The sequence below is a fragment of the Carassius auratus genome, unplaced genomic scaffold (assembly GCF_003368295.1).
Source record: "Carassius auratus strain Wakin unplaced genomic scaffold, ASM336829v1 scaf_tig00035641, whole genome shotgun sequence".
Classification (NCBI taxonomy): Eukaryota; Metazoa; Chordata; class Actinopteri; order Cypriniformes; family Cyprinidae; genus Carassius; species Carassius auratus.
In genome coordinates this window covers 77779-104339 of record NW_020526251.1, presented here as the reverse complement: position 1 = coordinate 104339, position 26561 = coordinate 77779, and the positions used below count along the sequence as shown (strand labels likewise).

The 26561-nt window shown below is 35.7% G+C and overlaps 1 protein-coding gene across 2 annotated transcripts in view; it reads right to left on the bottom strand.

Moving 5' to 3' along the window:
• LOC113082050 (E3 ubiquitin-protein ligase RNF130-like) overlaps positions 1-26561 on the bottom strand; it is a 54566-nt gene that overhangs the window by 8695 nt on the left and 19310 nt on the right. For both annotated transcript variants that reach the window (XM_026253980.1, XM_026253979.1), the window contains exons 3-6: positions 25875-26066; positions 15475-15725; positions 13309-13380; positions 6171-6253 (exon numbers count right to left, since the gene is read on the bottom strand). In XM_026253980.1, the coding sequence (XP_026109765.1) occupies positions 6171-6253; positions 13309-13380; positions 15475-15725; positions 25875-26066 (598 nt within the window). The remainder of the gene's footprint in view (positions 1-6170; positions 6254-13308; positions 13381-15474; positions 15726-25874; positions 26067-26561) is intronic.

Genomic DNA, 26561 nt, shown 5'->3' with positions numbered 1-26561 from the left:
CTTCAAAGGAGCAACATGAGCTTTCACAGAGAGCTTTTGAGTCTCTTCTCCTCCTCTTCATATCTGGCTGCCGCACAATTCGAGCTGTGTTTAGTCCAGGAAAGACCCTGGGCTCTCGATTGCGGAAACCCTCTTCATGAGGAAGATTCTCAGCATAAGCCAGCCACTGAGGCTCATGCTAGAGACAAGGAAGCCATTGTGGCTCTGAAGATTGTGAAGAACCTTAATCACTGCATCATAAGGCTGGACAATTTTTATATTACAATTCATTAAAATAGACTGTTTAAATGTAACAGAAGTCAACTGAACTTATTAACACTAACACCATTTTGGTTTATGAGTCTGTTTTCAGTTTTTAGGAAAAGTAAGGGCCAAATAAAAATACATCAAATACACTGCCCTTTTAACTTTCCAATAATCAAAGAATCTTAAAATATGCATCATGGATTCAACATTGATAAGAAGCATATTAGAATGATTTCTAAAGGACCATGTGACACTGAAGAGTGGAGTAATGGCTGTTGAAAATTCAGCTTTGTCATTACTGGAATCATTTACAAATTAAAAAAAGATTTACATACAACAAGTTTATTTTAAAATTTAATAATACTTCACAATATTACTGTTTTTACTATATGTGACCTTGTGACTCACAAATCCTGTCATAAGTTGCATAAATGTATAGCAATAGCCAAAAATACATTGTATGGGTTAAAATTATAAGATTTTCTTTTATGTCAAAAACCATTAAGAAAAAAAATAAGTAAAGATCATGTTCCATGAAGATATTTGGTACATTTCCTACTGTAAATATATATATATATATATACAGTATTGTTCAAAATAATAGCAGTACAATGTGAATAACCAGAATAATTAAGGTTTTTAGTATATTTTTTTATTGCTAAGTGGCAAACAAGTTACCAGTAGGTTCAGTAGATTGTCAGAAAACAAACAAGACCCAGCATTCATGATATGCACGCTCTTGAGGCTGTGCAATTGGGCAATTAGTTGAAAGGGGTGTGTTCAAAAAAATAGCAGTGTCTACCTTTGACTGTACAAACTCAAAACTATTTTGTACAAACATTTTTTTTTTTTTTTTCTGGGATTTAGCAATCCTGTGAATCACTAAACTAATATTTAGTTGTATGACCACAGTTTTTTAAAACTGCTTGACATCTGTGTGGCATGGAGTCAACCAACTTGTGGCACCTCTCAGCTGTTATTCCACTCCATGATTCTTTAACAACATTCCACAATTCATTCACATTTCTTGGTTTTGCTTCAGAAACAGCATTTTTGATATCACCCCACAAGTTCTCAATTGGATTAAGGTCTGGAGATTGGGCTGGCCACTCCATAACATTAATTTTGTTGGTTTGGAACCAAGACTCTGCCCGTTTACTAGTGTGTTTTGGGTCATTGTCTTGTTGAAACAACCATTTCAAGGGCATGTCCTCTTCAGCATAGGGCAACATGACCTCTTCAAGTATTTTAACATATGCAAACTGATCCATGATCCCTGGTATGCGATAAATAGGCCCAACACCATAGTAGGAGAAACATGCCCATATCATGATGCTTGCACCTCCATGCTTCACTGTCTTCACTGTGTACTGTGGCTTGAATTCAGAGTTTGGGGGTCGTCTCACAAACTACTTGTGGCCCTTGGACCCAAAAAGAACAATTTTACTCTCATCAGTCCACAAAATGTTCCTCCATTTCTCTTTAGGCCAGTTGATGTGTTCTTTGGCAAATTGTAACCTCTTCTGCACATGCCTTTTTTTTAACAGAGGGACTTTGCGGGGGATTCTTGAAAATAGATTAGCTTCACACAGACGTCTTCTAACTGTCACAGTACTTACAGGTAACTCCAGACTGTCTTTGATCATCCTGGAGGTGATCATTGGCTGAGCCTTTGCCATTCTGGTTATTCTTCTATCCATTTTGATGGTTGTCTTCTGTTTTCTTCCACGTCTCTCTGGTTTTGCTCTCCATTTTAAGGCATTGGAGATCATTTTAGCTGAACAGCCTATCATTTTTTGCACCTCTTTATAGGTTTTCCCCTCTCTAATCAACTTTTTAATCAAAGTACGCTGTTCTTCTGAACAATGTCTTGAACGACCCATTTTCCTCAGCTTTCAAATGCATGTTCAACAAGTGTTGGCTTCATCCTTAAATAGGGGCCACCTGATTCACACCTGTTTCTTCACAAAATTGATGACCTCAGTGATTGAATGCCACACTGCTATTTTTTTGAACACACCCCTTTCAACTAATTCAACAAATTGCCCAATTGCACAGCCTTAAGAGCGTGCATATCATGAATGCTGGGTCTCATTTGTTTTCTGAGAATCTACTGAACCTACTGGTAACTTGTTTGCCACGTGGCAATAAAAAAATATACAAAAAACCTTGATTATTCTGGTTAGTCACATTGTACTGCTATTATTTTGAACAATACTGTATATATATATATATATATATATATATATATATATATATATATATATATATATATATATATATATATATATATATATATATATATAAATATGCATGCACCCTCGGATTCCAGATTTTCGAATCTTTGACAAATATTGCCCTATCCTAATAAACCATACATCAATGTAAAGCTTATTTATATTTATTCAGCTTTCAGATAATGTAGAAATCTAATTAATGCAGCCTTGGTGAGCAAAAGAGACTTACTACAGAGCCCAAAATCAATGTAAATATACTCAATATATCGCTCATTCCACTGCAATCATCCAAGCAGCCTCAAACACAGCAAAAGGGTGTCCAAAACCACATAAAAGAAACCCTCAAGTGAGTATGCTAGTTATAGGAGTATTACACAAGTTCCCAAAGGAATAAAGGCAGGTTCATCAGCTAAGAAATGTTATGAGAGAGATTTCAACACGCCCCAAACAGAACTACTGAGTGTGTGGAATAAAGCTGGAGCAATACATTTCCGAGGGGTTATTCAAGGATATCAAATAATGCTAAGGACGTATGCTTCTGACAGACAAACTCCAACAAAGCTTTAGTTGCTTGGATGGAGAACATGCAAACAAGGGTCAAATGAATTAATGATGAGGGTGCTTACAACACATGGGATACATAAAGAGATGCATGACAAGCTCTGTGTGTGGGCCCAATCTTTCTGCACTGTATTATTTTACAGTTACAATAGCACATGCTATTATATAAATCAAGCACATTTAAAAAAAAAAACACATTTAAGGTCACCATGACACAGAACAGTCAGTCACATCCATGAAGTGAGGGGCACACCCCTAGGAAAGTTAAAGGAGAAACAGAGAAGCTAATGCACAGGGACGTAAATTGAATGGCCATGGCTAGGTCAAGTGTGCTGCCATTACTTGTGCTCGGAGTTATTGATTGTGGCTGGAGATGCTTATGCTTAAGAGAGCAGAGATACTCACCTTAAGAGATAACCATAAGATAAGAACAGATGACAACCATTTCAACATATACTGTGTTGTGTGTATATATGTATATATAGACAAACACACACTGACATTTAGAAGTTTACGGTCTTTACTCTTTTCTTCAGTGTCACATGATCAGTCAAAAATCATTCTAATATACAGATTTTGTACTCAAGATATATATCTATTTATTATCAAGGTAGGAAACAGTTACTTAATGCTGCTTGATTATTATTGTGGAAACCGTAATACATTTTTTAAGTATTCTGTGATGAATAGAAAGTTCAAAAACAGCATTTTTTTTTTTTTTTGGTAGCATATTCCTTGAAGAATAAAAGTATAAATTTCTTAAAATATATATATTATTTAAATTAAGACAATCTATTTTAATAATCTTTCATCAAAATGTAATAGTAATCTAACCAATGGCACACTGACAGGAAAAACTAATATTAACCCATAATATCAATGCTTCTTTTTCATGATGCAACGATCTTGATGGTTAAAATCTTGCAAAATCTTGCACTATTTATTTTTTAAAAAATCATGTAAACTATATGGTCAAAAGTATTTTGAATAATGGGTTTGGCTGTAACAGTTATTCCAGTTCGAATGTCCAAATAAATCTTCATTATACTGCATCTAATTACATAACTGTATGACAATCTATGGTAACGTTGGGTAGGGCCTTTTCTATTCCAGCATGACAATACCCCTGAGCACAAAGCAAGGTCCACAGAAGCAGTTTAGAAGAGTGTGGAAGAACTTGCCTGGTCAAACCTTAACAACCTATTAAACACCTTTGGGATGAATTGGATTAGATTATGAGTCAGTCGACATCAGTGTCTGTCCTAATGGAGGTCATGCATATGTTTTTGTATTTAAAATTCTTTATTCCATGATATACTTTTATGCATATTGTAACTTTCCTTTTTGAAGGTCCCTCCGAGCAAAACTCAATCAATGATTATGAGGAATTGCTAGAAGGCACTGGTATATTAAAGACCCCATGAAATCCAAGTGTCTGTTTTCTTTCCTGTGTAGATGTATCAAGTCTTCAAATAGGAAGTTACAGCAGCCAATATTTTTAATTGCCCATTAATTTTAATAGCTGATGGACTCTTGTTTATTAAGACCTTTTGGAAGTATTTCACCATATACATGGCCTCAAAATTCCAACAGACATAAAAGTTTAATGACCTGGTTGTTCATCCAACCATTTCTCACTATGACTAAGAGTTTTGAGACTGATTTGTTGCTGGATGCCAGCAGCTGTCTGAGGCAGCACAGCCTGCAGCTCATGAGTGTGTTATTTGATCTGACTGGAGTGAAGCAGTGATTCAGCCGTAAGCAGAGAACAATGCAATTAACCAGGCTCTGGATTAGCGTTTCATCACTGCTGTACAGTTGTAGAGAAAGAAAGCGGGAGCAAAAGAGATAATAAGGATAGAATGTGAGTGGGTGTGGATGAAAAGAGAAAAATATTAATGCTATGGTACAGCAGATATTGTGGAGAGATGACTGATATTATACTATACTTAAAGAGACGGTTCACTCAATTTTTATTTATTTAATTTTGAATCTTTCATTTTCTCATTCCAAACCTGTATGACTGACATTCTAGCATCAAACATTAAAAGAGATATTTAGCAGAATATCCAAGATACTCCATTGAATGAAAGTGGATGAAGAGCAGAAAGTCATACAGGTCTGGAACAACATGAAGGTGAATAAAAGACAAAATGGTTATTTTGGGGTGATTTTTAGCTTAAGCAACAAGGATATGTCTGTCAAAAAGGGGAAGGAATGACAACAAAACCGTAATCATGACAAAGACTAGTGAGTTCCTACAAGTTGCTACTCACAGTGTATCTATTTAAGCAGTTATAGCATATGATCATGTACAGCATGCATGTTTGGTGTAAGATGATCCACAAAATTAGCAGTTAGACTTCCAGCTGTGTGACCGGGTCATACTCGACAGATGGTGTCTGAAACTGTTGGAAAGGGCATGTTTGTGTCACATTCCTTTAATACGCTGTGTATGAATAGTGTGTATTTGTTTGTCATTTTAAATGTGTGTGTATGTTTGTTTGTTGTCTGCCTAGAGGTCACTGGAAGCTGAGCTGCTAAAAATAAGCAGAGCAGGTCTGACAGGGCAGTGTTTCACAGCCACAGCAGTGCCATATTTCCTCTACAAACTCACAACAGCAAGTGACCCCTGATCTCTCTTTATCTCTCCCCCTGTCTCTCTCTCTACGAATGTCATTTGAGCATTATTCAAAGTCTGGAGTGAAAACCAAATTGCATTGGGCATTGCAAAGATTTTGTCAGTGGACAACATAGACAATAAAATGAAAAAAAAAAATATTCATGATTTATGAGTGACCATAACAAGGGCAGTTTCTGTTTAAATTCTGAAAATAAAAGCATTACGGATAACATTAACATAAATGTAATTATTATTATTCATGTTATACAACAACAACAAAATATACTTTATTATTATTATTTAATAATTAAAACATTATTATTATTAGAGATCGTAGTTCTCCAACAATAAACCAAAAAGAGAAAGATCAGCATTAAAATAAATAAATAAATAATTACATTCTGTTACAAATACATTTTCAAGTTAAAATAAAGTGGATATTGCAATGCCTTTATTCCACAAAGCAAAACTATATACATTTGCGCATAAACACATACACTTACTTGCAAGGTAGGATGCGAACCACATCATTTAGCTGATAACCTTCAATGCACACAGCACAATGATTAAAATCTGGCTCTGTTTCCTGCAAGACATGAAGACACACACAAAAAAATAAAATAAAGTTAGAAGTAACATTAGGACACAGATGCAGGTTACACCAGGGCAGTTTCAGGACCAGTCGAACAAGAATAGGACTATGTCAAATGCCAAGAACTAGCAAAAACCAATAAATGACCACTGACCGCACTTAAAGGGCCCTATCATACACCCTGCGAAAAGCGGCACAAGGTGCGGCGCAAATGTTTTTGCTAGTTTCAGCCCGACGCAGTTCTCACACATTGTCACATTGTTTAAATTGCAAATCCATTTGTGTCCATTTGAGCGCTCATGTGCTGGTTTGAAAACGAGGTGTGTTCAAGCGCATTGCTATTTTGAGGAAATGAAAATAGACTGTGCAAAAGACAAACTCAAACCAGGTGAAAAGTCTGGCGCAATGTTTTGTTCTTTGTTATTTAAAGAACTTGTCGGTATATGGGGGTCAACAACGCAAACTGGAATTAAATTTGGAAACAAATATAATCATGTAGGATACATAAATATAAAAATGCCTACATGTCATAATGGATAGTCATAGCATGTATCAGAATTAGGCTACTGTTTGCTCAATCACAAGCAGTGCCGTTTCCTCTCTGGAGTCGCTTTTGTCTTTACACTTGCAAATTCCGCTGTGTAAATAGCAAATCTGGCATGGTACGAGCGCCACTGGCTCTTAAAGGGAATGGGAGATAAGATTCTGATTGCACGTTATGCCCAAAAAACACCCATTACTCATTAAGAGAATAGGGACAAGCCGTTTGGACAATTCGCACATGCCCTGAGTGCACCTGCGCCGTGCGCTTTAGACCATACCCTTAGATCATAAAAATAGGGCCCAAAGTGTAAAAGCTGTCCGACAAGACACATTCTGAGCAAGATGCGATTGCAAAATTTGTTTTTAAAATTGTAATGTGCAGCTGCATTTTTGACCAGTGCTACTCAGCACCACACCACAGAAACAGAAACCAAGTGACCATTGAAATGTTCTGTTGCTTAACACTGGATGTCACAAAGTCAAAAAAGAAGAACATATTTTCTCCCCCCTGATTCAATATAACTATACAAAAGCAACAATTTCAAATATTACTTTTTATCATTATTATCTAAATGATAATCAATCAATACAGAAATATAATGTACAGAAAACTCTTAATATAACTCTCTTTAGGACCGTCAGACTTCAATATTCCTTACTATTTCAACTTAAGCATCACAAGCCCATTATTATTAAATATGTATGCTGCCCTTATGACACCTATCTGTGAGAAATGAGAATAATGCAGGTGTGGAATTCTCTTTAAACTCTTGCCAATACACTTTGAGTACCTGCATTTCGCTCTGTATTGATCTGATCTCTTGACCTCTTCCCTGCCTCCTCCTTGTATTCATCTTGCCAATCTTTCGCTCTCAAGTGCACCATTTAAGGTTCGGATACCACACTCGTACACCCGCTTATGAAGTGAAACTAACAGTAAATTCTTTAAATAGATTAGATGAAAATGGTCTAACTACAGCAATCTGTACAGTTACAGTATCAAAGTATGTAATATACATGTATACAGTATTGCATGCAGAATGCTGTTATTATAACAGAGCACATTCTTCCTAACTTATGACAGTCCAATCAAACAATACACCAAGGCACAAAAAAGGATATAAACTAATAATAACTATTTTTATGTATGAGGTGATCACTAGTTGTCACTAGCTGAATTCAAAATGCATGTAATAAAGGTCACCTAAAACATGTGATCCACATAATCAGTGTAACTGTATCACTGCATAATGCACATGGTTCTATATACATACTACTTAAATAGTGGGCAGCAAAATGTGTACTGTAAACCATTCATTTTGAAGTATGTTATTATTTTAAAACACATGGCTCCTTTCACAAGAGAATACATCTGTCCTAAATATACAGTAGTGACCCCAAAAATGCATAAATGATACAGTTCACATTTTTATCATGTGACCATTAATTAAAAAATACATTTAATATACACAGCCACCTGTGACAGAGTAATAAAATAATATTTAATCTCACATCAAATCTTATTTTGTCCATAAAGCAGGCAGGAAATTGTGTAATATTCTAATTATGTAAAAGTTTTCACAACAAAAAATATTTAGCCACATTAGTTTAACAATTCTAGGGATACTTAAAAGGGGGGTGAAATGTTATTTCATGCAAACTGAGTTTTTTACACTGTTAAAGAGTTGGATTCCCATGCTAAACATGGACAAAGTTTCAAAAATTAAGTTGTACGTTTGAAGGAGTATTTTTGTTCCAAAAAAACCTCTTCCGGTTTGTCACAAGTTTCGGAAAGTTTTTTTCAAGTATGGCTCTGTGTGACGTTAGATGGAGCGGAATTTCCTTATATGGGTCCTAAGGCACTTCTGCCTGAAGAGTGCGCGCTCCCGTACAGCGAGGCTGAGCACAAACATTTCACTGATCAGAGCGATTCACTGATCAGAGCGAGAGCGTCGCGAAAAGTCACAAAAGAAGTGTGTTTTTGGTTGCCAGGGCAAGACAACCCTGCACAGATTACCAAAAGAGAAACAGCATTAAGGGACCAGTGGATGGAGTTTATTTTTACAGAGCATCAACAGAGTTGTGCAAGTGTTTTTGTTTGTTCCCTGCATTTCGAAGATGCTTGTTTTACAAACAAGGCCCAGTTTGACGCCGGATTTGCACATCGTTTATTTCTTAAGGATAATGCAGTCGCAACGAAAAAGGGTCAGGATCGTGTGTTGGAACCGCATGCGGTGAGTAAAACTGCTGCGGTAACACTTTAGAATAAGGTTCCATTAGTTAATGTTAGTTAACTACTTTCGTTAACATGAACTAAGCAAGAACAATCCTTCTACAGCATTTATAAGTCTTAGTTCATGTTAATTTCAACATTTACTAATGCATTATTTAAATCAAAAGTTGTGCTTGTTAACATTAGTTAATGCACTGTGAATTACCATGAACTAACAATGAATAACTGTATTTTCATTAACTAACATTAACGACGATGAATTAATACAGTAATAAATGTATTATGCATTGTTTGTTCATGTTAATTAATACATTAACTAACATTAACTAATGGAACCTTATTCTAAAGTGTTACCACTGCTTCATATAGCTCTGTGTTGTTAATTTAGCTATCGGCGCGTGAGCACATCGAGTAAACAACATGCGATGTTGTCATCAAACTGCACTTTCCACATGTACAGCTTAAAAAAAAAGACGACATAAAGTGGAACTTAGTCAATTTCCAAAACCGCTAAGCAAATATATACAGTTTCAGTACATACCACATAGCATACCGCCTTTGCTGATGCTGCTCTTGTTAAATTTCAGCCTCTGGATCTGTGTCACAGCTTCCAAACGCTCTCAACGCAAAAGCCTACTGGCGCTCGTGATTCTTTAGCTCCGCCCACACGTCACGCCTCTAGGCGCTCGTGTTTTTCCGGGGAAAATCGGTACAGACTATCTTTCTCTTATAAATATAATAAAAATAAATACTTTTTGGAGTTATGAAGGGTGCAGTACTACTCTATAGGTACTCAAGATTAACAGGATATTGAGTGAAAATGAGCATTTCACCCCCCCCCCCCACCTTTAAGTAAAAGGAAAGGTCAAGACAAGCACATTGCATTATGGGAAGCAGTATTTTTGGCAAATTAAGTAGGTCATCTGGGTATTCCATGTACACCATAAATTTGCATACTCGGAACAGTACACTCAAAGCATACTCCATTAATCATATTAGGTTTGATGGCATGCCATTCTGAACATTCGACTGTATTTTGTGCCAAATAATTTCATAACACAGATCCAAAAATACGGGAACATAAATAGAATAAACAGAAAGTAGTGTGGAAAACATTCCATCAGTGTGCTTCTAGAAACTCATGTCAACTCCCAGAGAAAACTATGGGAAGCTGCTCAGGTAACTAGTTACTGCAGGGTGACTGAGCAGGAGAGAATGATCATTCAGCAGATACAATGTGTCAAAGATGCTGTATTTCTCTGGCTTTTTTTCAGCCCATCTGTGTCACTTGACTGACCTACGAGGTCAGTCTCAATCAAATCTTGACACCACAGAGAAAATGCTGCCTACTTGGAGGAGTGACTAGTGATCTGCATTTCTACACATGCATAAAAAAATAAAATAATAATAAGCTTCAGTATTTTTAATTCACATCTAACTGAAAAAAAGCTTTAAACTAAAGTCTTAGTACTAAAATTATATTATACAGTATATATTAGGTGTGACTCCAACTAAGGATTTTAATGGTCAAATCAGAATTTTCCAATCTTGCCGATATTGAATTATATGCCGAATCATATGTTTGGGGGCAGGGCAAAATACATTAACAAGAGTCAAGTCAGACATTTGACTAACATAATTACTGATATTAACACACAGGGAAAATATGTAACGAACACCTTGCAGATATAAACAGGTTTAAATAATATTTTATGTTCTGATTAACAAATAGCTGACACTTAACGTCAGCAAAACCATGACAAAAAAAAAAAAAAAAAAAAAATATATATATATATATATATATATATATATATATATATATTTTTTTTTACAATAGTCTAATAATATACAATAGCTCTCATTATAACATTAGTCTACAACTTTAGCAGTTAATGTTCTGCATTTCTGTTTTGAGCTGCGCGCACTGAAGATGACCAAGTTTTTGATCAATGGGTTTCAACTCATAATTTCATATAGAATACACTTCGTTATTTATACAAAAATGTTAATATTAAGACTTAAAGGATATTTGCAAAAAGGGCCCGAATGCACATGAACATATTTGCGGGGCTCTGAATGCGGAAACAATGTGCAGAAACACGGCAGCTAAACTCTAAAAATTCATAGCATTTTAGTATAATGGTCTTCTCATTATAATAGTATGTATATAACAGTCCCAGTCATAGTTATTCATATTCTGCATTGTAGTTTGACCTGCTCGCACTGTGCGCTGAAGAGATATCACCATAGTACTACAATGAAGCGCTTGACTCAAAACCAAATGCATCTTATATCAAGTAAATAATATATCCACGATTTATATACACTGGCTGAAATGTTTTAAAATCACTTGTACCCTACCTGTTCTAAAAAATCCAGTCTCTGTCAGTTTGAGTCTTGGTAAAGTTTTAAATCCCTCCCGCCAAGATGCTCCTCTGTCGGTCACGGATTATGGAAAGGGAAACATAAATCTATAGGGGTGGCTGGATTTATTTGTGCACTTAAAAATATTAATTTGAAGCTTCTTTCTTTTCAGATTCTAAGAGCTTTATCATACTAGGCTGTATATTAACTTATTGGGATAAAACTGGTAGTTCTATGTGAAATCAGACATTTGAGCGCTGACATATAGTCAAGATGGCATAATCAGTAACACCCCGCGTATATTCGACAGTTAGATAAATATACCTCTTGTAGCAGGCAACCCATCACTCAGACCTCCCTGGGCATGGAGCCATTTAGAAAGTGACAAAAACCCTCATAGGTTTCATATCAGACTCCGCCATGTTCTTCCTGGAAGCATCTTCTCTACTCTAGATGCTATTTCCGTCACCTGGCAGTGTCCGTCTACTCTGCATGGTCAAGGTCATGTTGTGGTGAGTGGTGTTCAGTTTCTAATGGGCCCCTCTCAGCGTGAGAGTCATCGACTGTTGTCCGGTCAGTCCCTGCAGAGGGACGTGGCTGATACTCAGAGGCTTAGAGGCTTCAGCCAAGGCAGTGAAGCTGTAAGGATGCTTTATCACTGGAAAATGTGTCATAACTGACCAAAAATGTGTATGTGAAGAAGAGAGTGAGAGAGAGAGAGAGAGGCAAGAGGAAGACAGACAGATGTTCTCTCACTCAGTCTCTACCAAGCATGACCTCTCAGATGAAAGGTTTCAATTTCTTGCAGCACTTCTCCAAGGCCACTGATGTTTTATTCATGGCTGATGTGAGCTGACCTTGACAGTGCTATGATACACAACGACTGGCGTAGCTCCACCCTTTTCCAAACCGAACAGCTGCGAAGTTTCATGACCAATTCTACCTCATCGCTCACGTGACAGTCATTCACCTTTACACAGGTCAATGTCTGTCTTTGGGCATTTTACATTCAGCAAGATTATTTTCGCAGATGAGCCTAAACTGTCACCAATACATAATGGCCCATTATTAATTAAATTAAGACTTTGAGCAAAGGTTTAATATGCATTATATTATTATACAAGTAATTATACCCTATACACATCAATATCTGTGCATTAGTTTTGCTGACAAAAAGCAGTCCAGTGTTGTTTGTTTTGCTGTAAAAACTGATTTCAACTGTTTAACCTGCTCCAGTTTTGTTTAAATGTATATATACTATACATTTCTTTCAAAAAAATATTATGTATTATATTATGCCAGCAATGATGCATTTAATGTGCATTCATTTTTGTTAAAACCAGTACAATCAGCGCAGTGTTGTTTGTTTTGCTGTAAACAGCAACAGGGATTTCAACAATTTAACCTGCTCTGAGTTTGCTTTTTCTAAAGTAATAATAGTGAGCAGATACGTATCACCATCCAGCAATTTCCAAAGGTGCCGCAGTTTGCTTATGCTCTTTAGGAGTCTGCTTTTAAACCGCATGCACTCTTTGCAGACTGTAATGCATGGGTTGCTGCTAGACTGCAAGGCTGGTGGGAGAACCCTGGATTTAATGTAAATGCGATTGTAACTACTTGTATTTTTCAGGAGTTAATTCAGTTGTTGACCACAGCAGAAAATAACCAAGCTGTGCGTATAAAGAATGCGATTAAATACTCAGAAGGATAGTGACAACTATATTTAGCTCCAGTGTGTACGTGTCCAGAGAGTCCTTCATGGAATACGGAGATGATGCATTATGAATGGAGATTTACACAAACAGTTCCATAATAGGACACAGTGCTGCTTACTACAGTCTGGCGAACATGACATGGATAGAGAGGAGCCTGAAAAAAGTAAACAAGCAATGACGTCAGAAGACCTCACCTTGTCCCCTCTTTTTACTGTCCTGGTAGTCAGCTTGCTAATGGCCTTCTTGGCAGCATTGCCCAGCCGTCGCTATAGTAACAACAGACAGAGAGGAGAGAGTAATTCACATCATTTTAGATACGTTTTTAGATACGCTTGACTTAATGAAACAGGAAATTAAAATGACTAAACAAAGTTGGGGAATAAAAGACTCTGAACTGAAAAAGAACTGAAAAATTGCAATTCAGATTTTGATAAACAAGGTAGAGCTGAATAATAATGCAGAGAAGAAAACATTTACAATATTAATTGTGGTAAAAGCAACATATCAGAGTGTCTTATCAGGATTGTATAAAGCAAATGAGACTGAGTTAGTGAAAGGCCTGAGAGAGAGAGAGGGCCATAAATAAAAGACTCTAAGTGCAGCCTGTGATGGGCAGTTCATTGTATGAGTGTGTGTCCTCAGTCCTTTTTCTGCCAGTTTATTGCTAAATAAACAGCTCAGTAATTTACCTCCAACAGTTTACAGGAAAAACAAGGTTTTTTTTTTTTCTGTGTGTGTGTGTGTGTGTGTGTGCTTGTGTGCTATATTTGCAAGGGTCTCAAAATGTCCTCACGAATACAGACACAAATAAACCTCTTTAAGCTAATTAAAGAAGACGTCTTCACAAGTAAAGTTTATTAAATGGCCAAATTATGTTTTAATTAAAATCTAAAAATGCCAAAGGAGTTAGGGTCAGTCTGGACTAATTATAATAAGCTTAATTAAATAAAAAAAGAAAAAACATTAGAAGTCAATCATTGGAGGTACAGTATGTGTGTGTGCCTGTGTGTGTAAACGTTTGCGATTACATTTAGGTTAGACAGTAAAAAGTATTATTGTGAAATTGTGACGCATTTTATATTATATATATATATATATATATATATATATATATATATATATATATATATATATATATATATATATATATATATATTTTTTTTTTTTTTTTTTTTTTTTTTTTATAAACAGTTGTGAACAACACCAATTTTATTTTTATATTGTATAAATACATTGTATTTAGGTTAGACAGTAAAAAGTATTATTGTGAAACATGTTTAGAATATTTATTAGCATTATTAGATCCTTCAGAATTTATTCCAATACTAATTTGTTGCTCAAAAACATGTAATATTATAATCCATGTTGAAAACAGTTGTTCTGCTTAATATTTTTGTGGAGACAGTCATACATTTTTAGGATTCTTGGACGAATAAAGTTTTAATGGACAGAATTTATTTGAAATAGAAATGTTTTGTAGCAACATTGTATGAATGTCTTTACTGTCGCTTTTGAATAAATAAATAATATTAATAATAATAATAATAATAATAATAAACACGACAAACAATGTTTACATACAATTTTTAAATAGTTTTGACATCATAATATTTACAGATGTATTCACAAGACTGAATAAGCAATAATCAAACTGGCAACGATATTCATAGCAAAATTGGGTTAATGGGGAAAAAAAGCGACGTGCAAATGAGGTTATGCTGAAACTGTTAATGACTTGCCACGTATAAAAAATGGTTTAACTAACCTTACACATGGTCAGGTTATTAGGCAAAATCTGTGCAAGGCCTTGCATTTAAATGTACTCAGTGTTTATATTTCAATCCTCCATAGTAAAAAAATCAGTCTACTACTTTAAATCTAACTAAGAAATAAGAGATTCAGATTTGACATATTTCACATTTATACCAGCAGCTGTTAATACAGCGTGATTAAAGCTTGTTTATGCCAGTAATAGATTCAGAGGTCTGGTAAAAGCGAAAGGGCTGAGAGACATCAATACTACAGTGGAGTAATGAGGAGCCTGTGTGTGTGGAACTAGACGCTGAAGAGGCATAGTGTCACCAAACACACACACAAACACACACATTCCTGCATTAAGATTTCATGAGCTGGGAAGGATGGGCCATTTACGACTATCTTTGAACACACAGGAAGTTCTCGAAGGTCAGATGAGCCTGTTAAATGTCATTCTGTAAAAACCTTGCCAGATTTTTCGCTAGGATGCAAGCTCGAGGATGAGTGTGTATCTGTGTGTTCTGTTCAAAAGAGCTGCAGAAGAATACTAAATCAGAAGTGCTAGGCTGGTATTTCAGTGTACTGTACTGTATGTTGTGTAAGACCTGACTGCGGTCCCGTGCACTGGTGTCTCTGATCTTCTGGATGAAGTAGAAGATCAGCCAAGCAGAGGAGATAATCATCAGTACGATGAAGGAGATGGAGACGAACACCAAGGAGCCGCGGTTGATGTTCTTGGGCAGTCCTCGTGTCCCCACCATCACGGAAACCAACACAGTCTGGTTCTTCTCCAGGAAACTTAGAATCTCCTTTCCAAAGGACTCCGTGATCATTACTGCCACTATGTCTCCAGTGCCTTTGGAGAAAGAAGTTATATTGAGATACAGGATAATTTGATCTAAGAAAATTGTGTGAAGAAAAACAAAACAAAAAACAAAACAATAAAAATAACAAACAAAATGATAAACAAAAATTATTAATAATAAAATAATTAATAAAATAATACAAATAGTAGTAGTAGTAGTAATAATATTAATAACAACATGTATTTTATTATTTTACAGCACCATTTATATATATATATATATATATATATATATATATATATATATATATATATATATATATATATATATATATATATATATATTAAAAAAAATCTTGACCTTAAACTGTTTGAAAATTACAAAATTCTGAATTTTACAGTAAAATTGTATTATTTGTATTACTTAAAGTATGTATTTTAAAGTTTTGTTGCAAATTATTATAATATAGTTCTTATTTTGTTTGATTTTTTTATTGTATAATAAATCAGAATACAAATCATTTTTATAGTCATACTGAATTGGTCAAAAAGAGTGGGATTAAGCCCTATGCAAAGTGGAAAGAGTTTACTGAAATGGTTAAGTGTTAAGTATGTAAGCATAAAGTATATCAAATCTCACACAGACATGCTGATGTTGTCTGATTCAGTTTAATACTCCTGATGTCACCTATTAAACATTCACTGTCACTCAAATGCCACAGTAATCATGTCAACACAAAAAGGAAAATAATCAAACACTCCGCCCATCCCCCCACCACACGCACGCACACACACACACACACACACACGCGATGACATGGATCCGGAGCTTAGGCCGTACCACAGACACTGATATAAAACTGGCCCTTAGGCTTTCCAATAATAGGGTTAGAACAGTACAGATGGAAACCTACTGCAGACCTCTTAGTCAGTGATCTAATCTCACCGTATTTTGCACTTTAACTGCCCTAAAGGAAACCAAATGCAATGACAAATACCATCACATGACTGTTATGCTGGTCAGAATACATTTAAGCAAATGAGGCTCAAACTATTTTTATTTTGACCAACGCAAAAATATGATTAACCCTTAACACAAACTCAAATTACAAACCATTTAGAAAAGAGATGCAGGCTGCTTCTGCTGTAACAGCTGCTGTCATATCTAGACATGCCCTGACATTTTCAATTACAATTTTGTGTTTTATGGCATTTTAGTCAGCAAGTTTTTGGACTGACACCCTGCTGCAACACATCTTTGATGTAAGGTTCATTGATTTACCCACTGAGATGCCATAATACAACATTAACTTTTTTCCAATGAAAATGGTCTACATGCCTCTAGGGTCTACAAGGCACAAATCTACTTTTACAGCTTTTGCCGCGTTTCCACCGAAAATACCCGGAACATTTGTACCAGGAACTTTTTTTCCCAGGAACTTTTTCCCCCCCAGACTTGTTGCTTTCTGCGTTTCCACCGCGGTGTAAAGTACCGGGAAGATTAGGCAAATAGACTGGTGACGTAGCTCTGCGTGCGTTTCTCAATACAAAGTACACTGATTTTGGATGTGCATCCTCCTAGGTAGTTCAGACTTTATGCATTCGTCTCGGGAGTGTGATGTCCGTGATGAGCAAGTCCGGTAAATCTGTAAACAGCAGTGTACTTGATAACTTCAGTCAGCTGACCATGGCTACTGCAATTTTCCTCTCAGTATATTTACAATAAAACGAAATCGGATATCAAATACCACTGCCTCCTTTCGTTTTCATTTAAACATAATAACAGCTGAAAAAATGTACTTAGTTCAGGGATATGTGTATATACAGCCATTACAATGAAACGAAATATTATATAGATTTGCCTTTTTTATTTTCATTTTAACATATAGATAAATTGAATACAGACCAAAGAAAACCTGTTAGATTCACCCCGCAGCTGAATTATATTTTATGTTTAACCACTAAAGAGACATCAGAGCCAGCGGCACACATCAGAAGGTCTAGCCGAGGTGAGGCTGCTTCTCGGCAGATAGATGATCACTAAGCTCTCGCTGATTGCATGGAGCTGACCATCTCTAAGATCGGCAAAATAGGCGCTGTCTTTATAAATAAACCACAGATTTGAGTTAAACAATTACATTCTCGCCTGAAATTCTTTAAAAATTACATGTATAATGTAATATAAATGGACACAGCGACCCCATTGGAACTCAATTGAGACAAGTGAAGCCCATTTTTAGCGTTTTTTAGCACTTCCGTTTCTGACGCGCAGACTCAAACTAAGCTTAATGACGTCAGCAACCTGTCTGACAGATGTAAATCTTCTAGTAGCTGTGCGTGCAAACTGCCATCGTTAATCTTGCAGAGACGACGATTCTTTGGCGTGAGTGAGCAGGAGTAAGTATTCTGATTCATTATTTTGTATAGTATTTTAAAATGTAATGCCTGTACGCCATTTTAAGTTAATTGCCTGCGAGCTTCTCCTCCTGTCTGTACGTTAATGCGACAGAGAGTCGAGTGGTTATGATGCAATCGTTAGCCTATTCTTTACAAAAACTGTTTCTACAGGGCCATAATGTAACATAGAAGGTAATGGAGCCCTTTATACATTTTCGTGCATCTTTAGAAATAAATAATGGACAAACGGAGTCTTTAAATGCCTCAGATGTAAAGTTATTCGCTGTCAAAGTGACGCCAAAATGAATGGGAGTCAAAGGGAATGTTAACGCAAGTGAAGTTCTGCTACAAGATGGCGGCACGCGGCCGACTTCAACTTCCAGTCAACTTCCTTGTCGCCTGGACAGTAATATTTTGAAAATGTTGATCCGAATAAATGGTGGTTGAACGGAAAAGCAAAACAGAGGCATTTTACTAGTGGTCTCAAATGTCTGAATTCTGACAAAATATTGAATGAAATAAGCATTTTATAAAAAAAAAATAAAATAAAAATAAACAGTTGGAACAACACCAAGTAAATTTTTACATTGTATAAAAACATATTAGTATTATATATTAAGCAACCTTCTTTTTACGTATTAGTACTCTCATTAGATGTAGCTCAATAGAGTATGTGTCCAAGAAAGAGATAATGGGCCCTATTTTAGCGATCTAAACACACAGTGTAAAGCGCACAGCGCAGGTGCACTCAGGGTGTGTCCAAATCCACTTTTGCTATTTTAACGAAGGTAAAACAGTCCGTGGAATGGAATGGGTTGTACCTATTCTCTTAATAAGTAATGGGTGTACTGTTCAATAAACCAATCAGAATTACATCTGCTGTTCCCTTTAAGAGTGAGATGTGCTCTCACCATGGCGGATCGCTATTTACATTGCAAAGTTTGTTGGCGGAAAAGCTGAATGCTTCTCAAGCGAAGAAACCAATCTGCTCATGCGCAAAGTTAAAGTGCGCAAGCAGATCATCTACGGGACAAGCAGGAATCCACCAAAACTTCCCGAGGTGAAGAAGGCGTGGGATGAATTAGAATGTCATTCATAATTATAAGTAGTAGGGGAGAGCGGGTCGAAAGTAACGTGGGACGAAAGTAACAAAGCGATTTTCTCCGAGCCTCTTTCTGCATTTGCATTCCCAGCTATGACAGCATATTCAGCATGCAATCCTTGACGGAGCTGAGAAATATCATGTGATTTCCTCATCGTTTCCGGAAGTTAGGTCCATAAAACTGTTTTTGAGTACAAAAAGTAAATTATTGAAGCAGTAGTTTTTTTTTTTTTTTTTATTAGTCGTGTTGTTTTTCTTGCTTCATGTGTCAAAGTAATGATCAATCTACAGGTTATTTAGTGCTTTAACACATCCTAAAGTTTACATTTTCAATTTTGTTTTAATATAAAATTAAATCGAGTTTAAATGTCAGGAGTTCCTGTCGGGACGAAAGTAACAGTTGTTACTTTTGTCCCGCTACAGTCACAAAAAGTATTTATTTTGTTCCAGTGCAAGCTATATTGTGAATTTATGTGTCTTGCATCATTTCTTACAAATGTTTATGTCATATTATACCAAAAGAATATGTCTTAGTGAGGGTCAGAAAGACAGACAGAGGTCTGGTTTTATCCAGATGTTTTTGAGAGGGTGTTTCTGGACATAGAGGAACATCTCTCTCTGGGCAGCTGCTACATCACATTTATATTTAGCTTTTAGCCATATCTTAGCCTTTACACCTCCACCTGTGAATTTGCAGTGTTTCCAGGTGTTTTAATGCACATTTTTAGTTAATGCATAAAAACAACTGGATGGAAATTATGTTTAGAGTTTTTTTATTATGCTAATGTGATAAAAATTTTATATTGTGCATTCTGTAGAATTTTTTTTTATTATATAAAAATACATTGAAATGTACAATAAAAAATAGTCAGGTTTTAAGACATCTGATGAAACTTAAACTTAAATTTAAAATGAAAATATGAAAATGTAATTTAATATTTTTTTTGCAAAGATAAAGGACAAAATATGTTTGCAGTTACTTATTAACAAGGTCAAAATCAGGTATACTTAAGAAAAATAAGACTAACAGAAAAAAATCTAGCTTATATTGTTGTGTTACTTTTGACCCACCTGAATGTTACTTTCGTCCCAAACGATGGGGTCGAAAGTAATAATGTTCAACTTATGTTCAAAGTTAAATTATACTGAAGTCTTTCTACATTTCTACAAAATACCACCTGGTATTGTTAGACCACACTTCTGAGTTACTGGCGACAGCAAAAATATATCTCTGTATACAACATTATCTTTTAAAATGAAGTTTTTCTGAAAAATGGTACTTTCGCCCCTGCTCTCCCCTAATAGGCTGAATTGCAAATAGGTAGCCTAATTCTAATGCACGCAATGACTATCCATCATTACATTTTTATATTTATGTAGCCTACACAATAATATACTTTTACACTGTAATCCTTTTGTTTTTAATATTTGGCATGTTTGTGTGATGCGCATCCCTGTGTGTAAGCCAAGTCAACCCGCACTGTGGACCCGCCCAGAGGCGCATTTTCTACCAACGCTCAAAAAAAAAAAAGGCTAGAACACACCTCTTTTTTAGACCAAATGGCTGTAAATGCATTTTCCAACAACGTGGTGCTGGACGGGAAAATGCGAATGGGCCCAAGACTGAAACTAGCAAACACACTTGTGCTGTGCCTTGAATCGCATTGCGCCGGGTGTATGATAGGACCCAATATGTACGTATATATATGCTTAAAACTACATACAATCAGCACTCTGAATATGATTCATGTTCAAGGTTATTAAGAATTTCAGTGGATTTAGACTGTAACATAAGGCTAAAGGGTGAACAGGCATGCATTTGTTATGGAAGTATTAAGTAATCAAGGGTACATCATCCCTTGTGCATAAAAACTGCTGCATCTTACAGCCAAATCCTGAATGTGATGAGGGAGCAAAGAGTGAATAAGAATGTCAGAGAATGTCAGTGTGAATGTGGCTGCTAGTGTGTCTGACATTATTATGTGTTTCATCTTGCAAAACAAAAGTTAAATTATGCAGTCTCCCAGCTGATATCATTATGTATTGATTTGTATATGTACTGGTGTATATGAGCACTTACAGTATGTTTATGCGCAGGTGTGAATGAGACGTGACTGTTTAGCATGCTGCCCTGGCTTAGAAGGCAGTTTGGTAGCAGTAAAGATGATGTCTAAGGCAGGACAGGGACAATTTACTCCAATGGTGACTGACCAAGCTCTGACCAACTCCAAGGCCCTTTCTCTCCATAAGTTGCTTGAAAACCAAGATGTATATCATGATATGCATCGTGGTACCAAAGTCACTTCCACAGGCACAGTCTGTTGATGGTACTTACAGTATTATTAAATGAAATATAATGAGCTATGCTACAAATAATATAATTATCCAATATAATCCCAGTAGAGAACTCAATACATTAGCCAAAGATTAGAGATTGAAGTCTAAATGGCCTCACTTTATAACAGCGGTGGAAATTAATTTAATTTATTATTGATTGTTCCTCCCATAAAGGTCAAGTCATGCAAATATTGATCTGTTTTAAAAAGGGAAACTCCCTCAAAGGTGTTCTTAAGTCCTGCACATGCTGACTAACACCGACACTGAAGGGGATGTGAGGATGTGACATTATGAATTTATATGCACTCTGGATTTAACTGGTTTTAAAATACTGGTCTCTTCACAGTCTCTTTAACTCTTTAAACTGTAATCTCTTGAACAGATATTTAAAGGTGTTGATGCTATTGTACAAACAATGCTGAGAGAAAGGCACATGGCTTCATATGGAAAATCAAATTCTCCTTACTATATTTACAATATGTAACATGCAACTTAGAGTGCCAGTAAATTTAGAGCAGAGCTTTAAAATAACTAATGATGCTTGTATATCTTTGACATTAGCTAATAGAGCATTGAAACTTCATCACTGAAAAAAAAAAAAAAAAAAAGATTATGGTTTGTATGGTCAAAACAATCCTTGGTTATTCTTCAATAAAAATATCATAACAGAACCTGACATAAACATAATGACAGCAAAAATTTCTATAATCTAAATCTAAAAATCTACATTATGTTTGTGGCTCTTGAAAATAGTGTGTCAGTTTGCTTGTGGGATTAGGGTTTAAAAAACACCTCCACCCCCACCCCCACGCACATGCACAAATGCAACCCCAAACTTCCTGTGATTGCACAAAATATGTTTATCTAAAAGTAGTGATCTGAATGTTTGACTGAAACCTACATGTATCATCTACCTGGATCAGTCCATACACTGATGGAATGCAATTATTTTTTTCAAAAAATGTTCTAGACTGATCCGGACAAACAGCAGTACTATTATCATTTGCTTTTATCATTATTATTATTATTATGATTATTATTATTATTATTATTATTATTATTATTATTATTATTATTATTATTTCTAATTACCTTTGAATTTTTATTTATTTATTTATTTTACTTTTATTTTAGTTATTCGCCAATGTATAATTTTTTAAGCTTTTAAGTTTAAAAGATAATTAATATAAGATTTGTATTTTTTCATTACATCAACTTTATTTAAATTTAAAGAAAAAATAACTTTCTTAGATACTAGTAGCTCTGATACAGCATTCCATTCACATTATAAAAAAGCTGAAGATCTTGTATAAGATCTTAACACTGAACTTGGCAATAAGTCACATCAACTCAACAAGACTTGCATCTAGTGTTGTCAAAAGACCCGATACTTCGGTACCAAGTCGGTACTAAAAAAATGAAAATGTCACGGTACCAGGTTTCTCGAAGTACCGGAATACCCGGTCAACCTGGTTCTTGAAGCATACAGCGCTATAATTTCCCCTTAGCAGAAAACATGGATGGAATCTCAAAATATAGTCATGAAAATTAAACTTACTATGGAGAGCCACAGAATTTGTCAACGTTAGCATAAATTAATCAAATCAAATCTCCATATGGACCAGTATCCGTAAATGTTAAGCTGCAAAAGTTGGTTGAACTATGAATCCTGCATGTTCTGCACGTCTCTGTGTGAATGAATGAATGGCAGAGACGTGCGGTTTGTTTACTACATAGACTGAAGCGCGTGGCGCTTGTAGTAATGAGGACATAAATACATAAAGAACATCACCAGAACTGCTCCGAGTCACTTCACAAGCATTTTACCATTTCATTTGAGTAAAACCAGTGTCAATTTAAAGGTATTCACAGTAACCCCGTCAAAATAAAAGTAAATTTTTACATAAAGGCATTGTGCTAAAAATATTACTATTATTTAGTAGAATGTACGTGATACTGCTACTACTGTTGAAAAATGTATAAAACTTTATTTTTTTTTAAAAGAAATAAATCACAAAATATTTCTTCAATGTTTTAATTTTAATAGCAAATCCCCTTTATTTACCAAAAAATTAAATGTGTTTAAATTTCATTAAGAGACAAATTAAATTTGGGTGAAACTTGTTTACTGTTTTTCATAATTATATTACTTGTAGAAAAACTTTAAACACAATTGTAAATAAGTATAAAGAATGCCATTGGTTTTATTTTTAGTGCTAACAGTGTTTTTAGTGTTTTGCTTTGGTACTGAAATTGGTATCGAGAACTGTGGATTTTCATTGGTCTCGGTACTGAATACTGAAATTTTGGTACCGTGACAACACTACTTGCATCCTTGTGCTGTTGATAAAAAAAATTTAAATGCAAAAAAAAAGAACCGTTGTCTCATGACACTATGAATCCAAATCCAACTGATTCGTGAGGTACCTCAAAATTTAACAGCTGGTACATACAGGTTTCATTCCCATAGGTGGTAGCGGAAAAGGACCCTCTAAATAAATCAAGCAATCCTGCTATATTTAAACATCTCATCGATCTGCCATGACTCACCATCTTACACCCAATATCTTCCCCTTCTTCCAGATCCTCCCTCAGCCCACCACTTTATACATCCTAATACACTACTGATAAGCTTTAGGTTGAATCATATGTGCCCTGTGCATCCTAAGCTCTTGGATGTGTGCCAAGCTCGAAGTGTATGTGTGGAGAGAGTGCACCTGCAGTACACACAGTCCTTCATCGTGTCCGAATGTTCTCAAAAACCAAACAAATGGTCTTTGTCACACTCTCATTGCAGGTTTATAACCCCAAGACATATTATGAAATACCTACATACAAAAAAACAAACACTTCCAAAGCTTGGCAAACAGTAGAACATTTGAAAATATAACATTATTCAGCAAAAATCCTGAATGCTCATTCTCCTCAAGGCTGCCGTTTTGATTCTATACAATTGAGAATCATCCATATATTTTCTCGTAACATAAAAAAATAACAAAATCCTTGCACTGACAACCCTCCAGTCCCATCTGCTACTAAAAGCAACACAACTCGACAAACCGCAATCACACACACAGTCACAGTGAGCAGGCAGCACAGAATGAGTGAGGAAACGTTCATACAGGATGTGTTCTTGCATTCAAAATCAACTAGACAGGGCACCACATAAATGCAACACAACACAGAAGTTTCGAGAAGTTTCAAAGCATCTAAAAAAGCACAAACATAGGAAGACATTTTGAATAGTCGTGATGCAACCATAACCAACGTCAGTTAGCATGTGTACACAGACGAACTAAAAAAAGTATACAATACCTCAGCCCGACTGATAAAAAAATAATAAACGTAGAAAAAGTGCCAGTAATCACTGTTAGATACTTCAATACTCAAAATCAAATTAAACCGTATATTACAATCTGATGGACTATCTAACAGGGCTACAATACATTTCAATAGCATTATTGATGTTACATGCAAGTATTATATATATATATTTATATATATATATATATATATATATATATATATATATATATATATATATATATATATATATATATATATATACTTGCATAATTCATAATAAACAAACCATAATGTATTATATGTAGCTTGATGTATTGAGGTGGGGTGAATCAGGTCCGGTTACCATCTGAGTGGTCTGAGTAAACATTAATGGAATGTAATGGGCACTGAAATTCCTGTGTCAGCTGTTGCTTTTTCCAAAATGCTTTTTTAAACAAAAAAATTATAATAACAACAAGTATGTTTTTGCTAAGCACAGCAACATTTTCACTCAAAACATCCACTGCTCAAAACTCAAACTGGTGTGACAGCTACACATGCGCGCACACACACACACAGTTGCAAATTGTTTATAATGTTTTTATACAGTACAAATTGTATTCTCTACCTCTAACCCTAACTGCCCCTCACACAACACTTTCTGTATCTTTAGATTTAAAACAACAACAACCATTTAATATGATTTTAAGCCATTTGGTAATTGGTGTACATTTTTCCTGCAGAATGAAGCTGTTTTTCTGTTGCACTGACACACACACATACACGCACATGGTACACACTCTCCCCATTTAGTCCTCGGACAATGATTTTTCCAGATAATGTACCTCACTGCATTAAAATCAGCTGCAAGCATTACAGAGATCCATTTACATGCATTCTGAACAAAACTTCTGCATGTTAAATGTATGTATTTTTAACATGACTATAACAGGAACAAGCTTCGAGTCCTGTCTAATGGAACTGACTAAAGAAGTCTGCATGACACTAAGTACACGGCGCAGATTAGAAGAAGAGAGCTGCATTATTCATAATGAGAATACATTGATTATGGCGCTCACCTTCATGAGCCATCGTGACTGTGTCTTCTTTGGTGCTGTTATTGTAGATAATGACAGCCGAGGCATTAAACGCAGCTGCGTTAAGGATCTTCTCCTTGAAGGTGCACTTCCCTCTCTGCATAATGGCCACCCAGTGTGTGGTTTTTGGAGGGACTACAAACCGGGAGTGTGGACAGCCTTGCAAATCCACCACTAAACAGAAAAAAAAGAAAGAAAGTTAGAAATCCCCAATTCCTGTCTTCATTTACATTTTGTACAGCACACAATACAAGTGACCCTAATTTGCTCATCTTGTTTTAAGTTTTATCAGCAATATAGAAATACATACTTTTTATATACGTAGAAATACAGCCTAGACTGCAATAGAGATATGAAGTGAAGTGAAGTAAAATTCAGCCAAGTATGGTGACCCATACTCAGAATTTGTGCTCTGCATTTAACCCATCCGAAATGCACACACACAGAGCAGTGAACACACACACTGTGAACACACACCCGGAGCAGTGGGCAGCCATTTATGCTGCGGCGCCCGGGGAGGAGTTGGGGGTTCGATGCCTTGCTCAAGGGCACCTAAGTCGTGGTATTGAAGGTGGAGAGAGAGCTGTTCATGCACTACCCCCACCCCCAATTCCGTCCGGCCCGAGACTAGAACTCACAACCCTTCGATTGGGAGTCCAACCCTCTAAC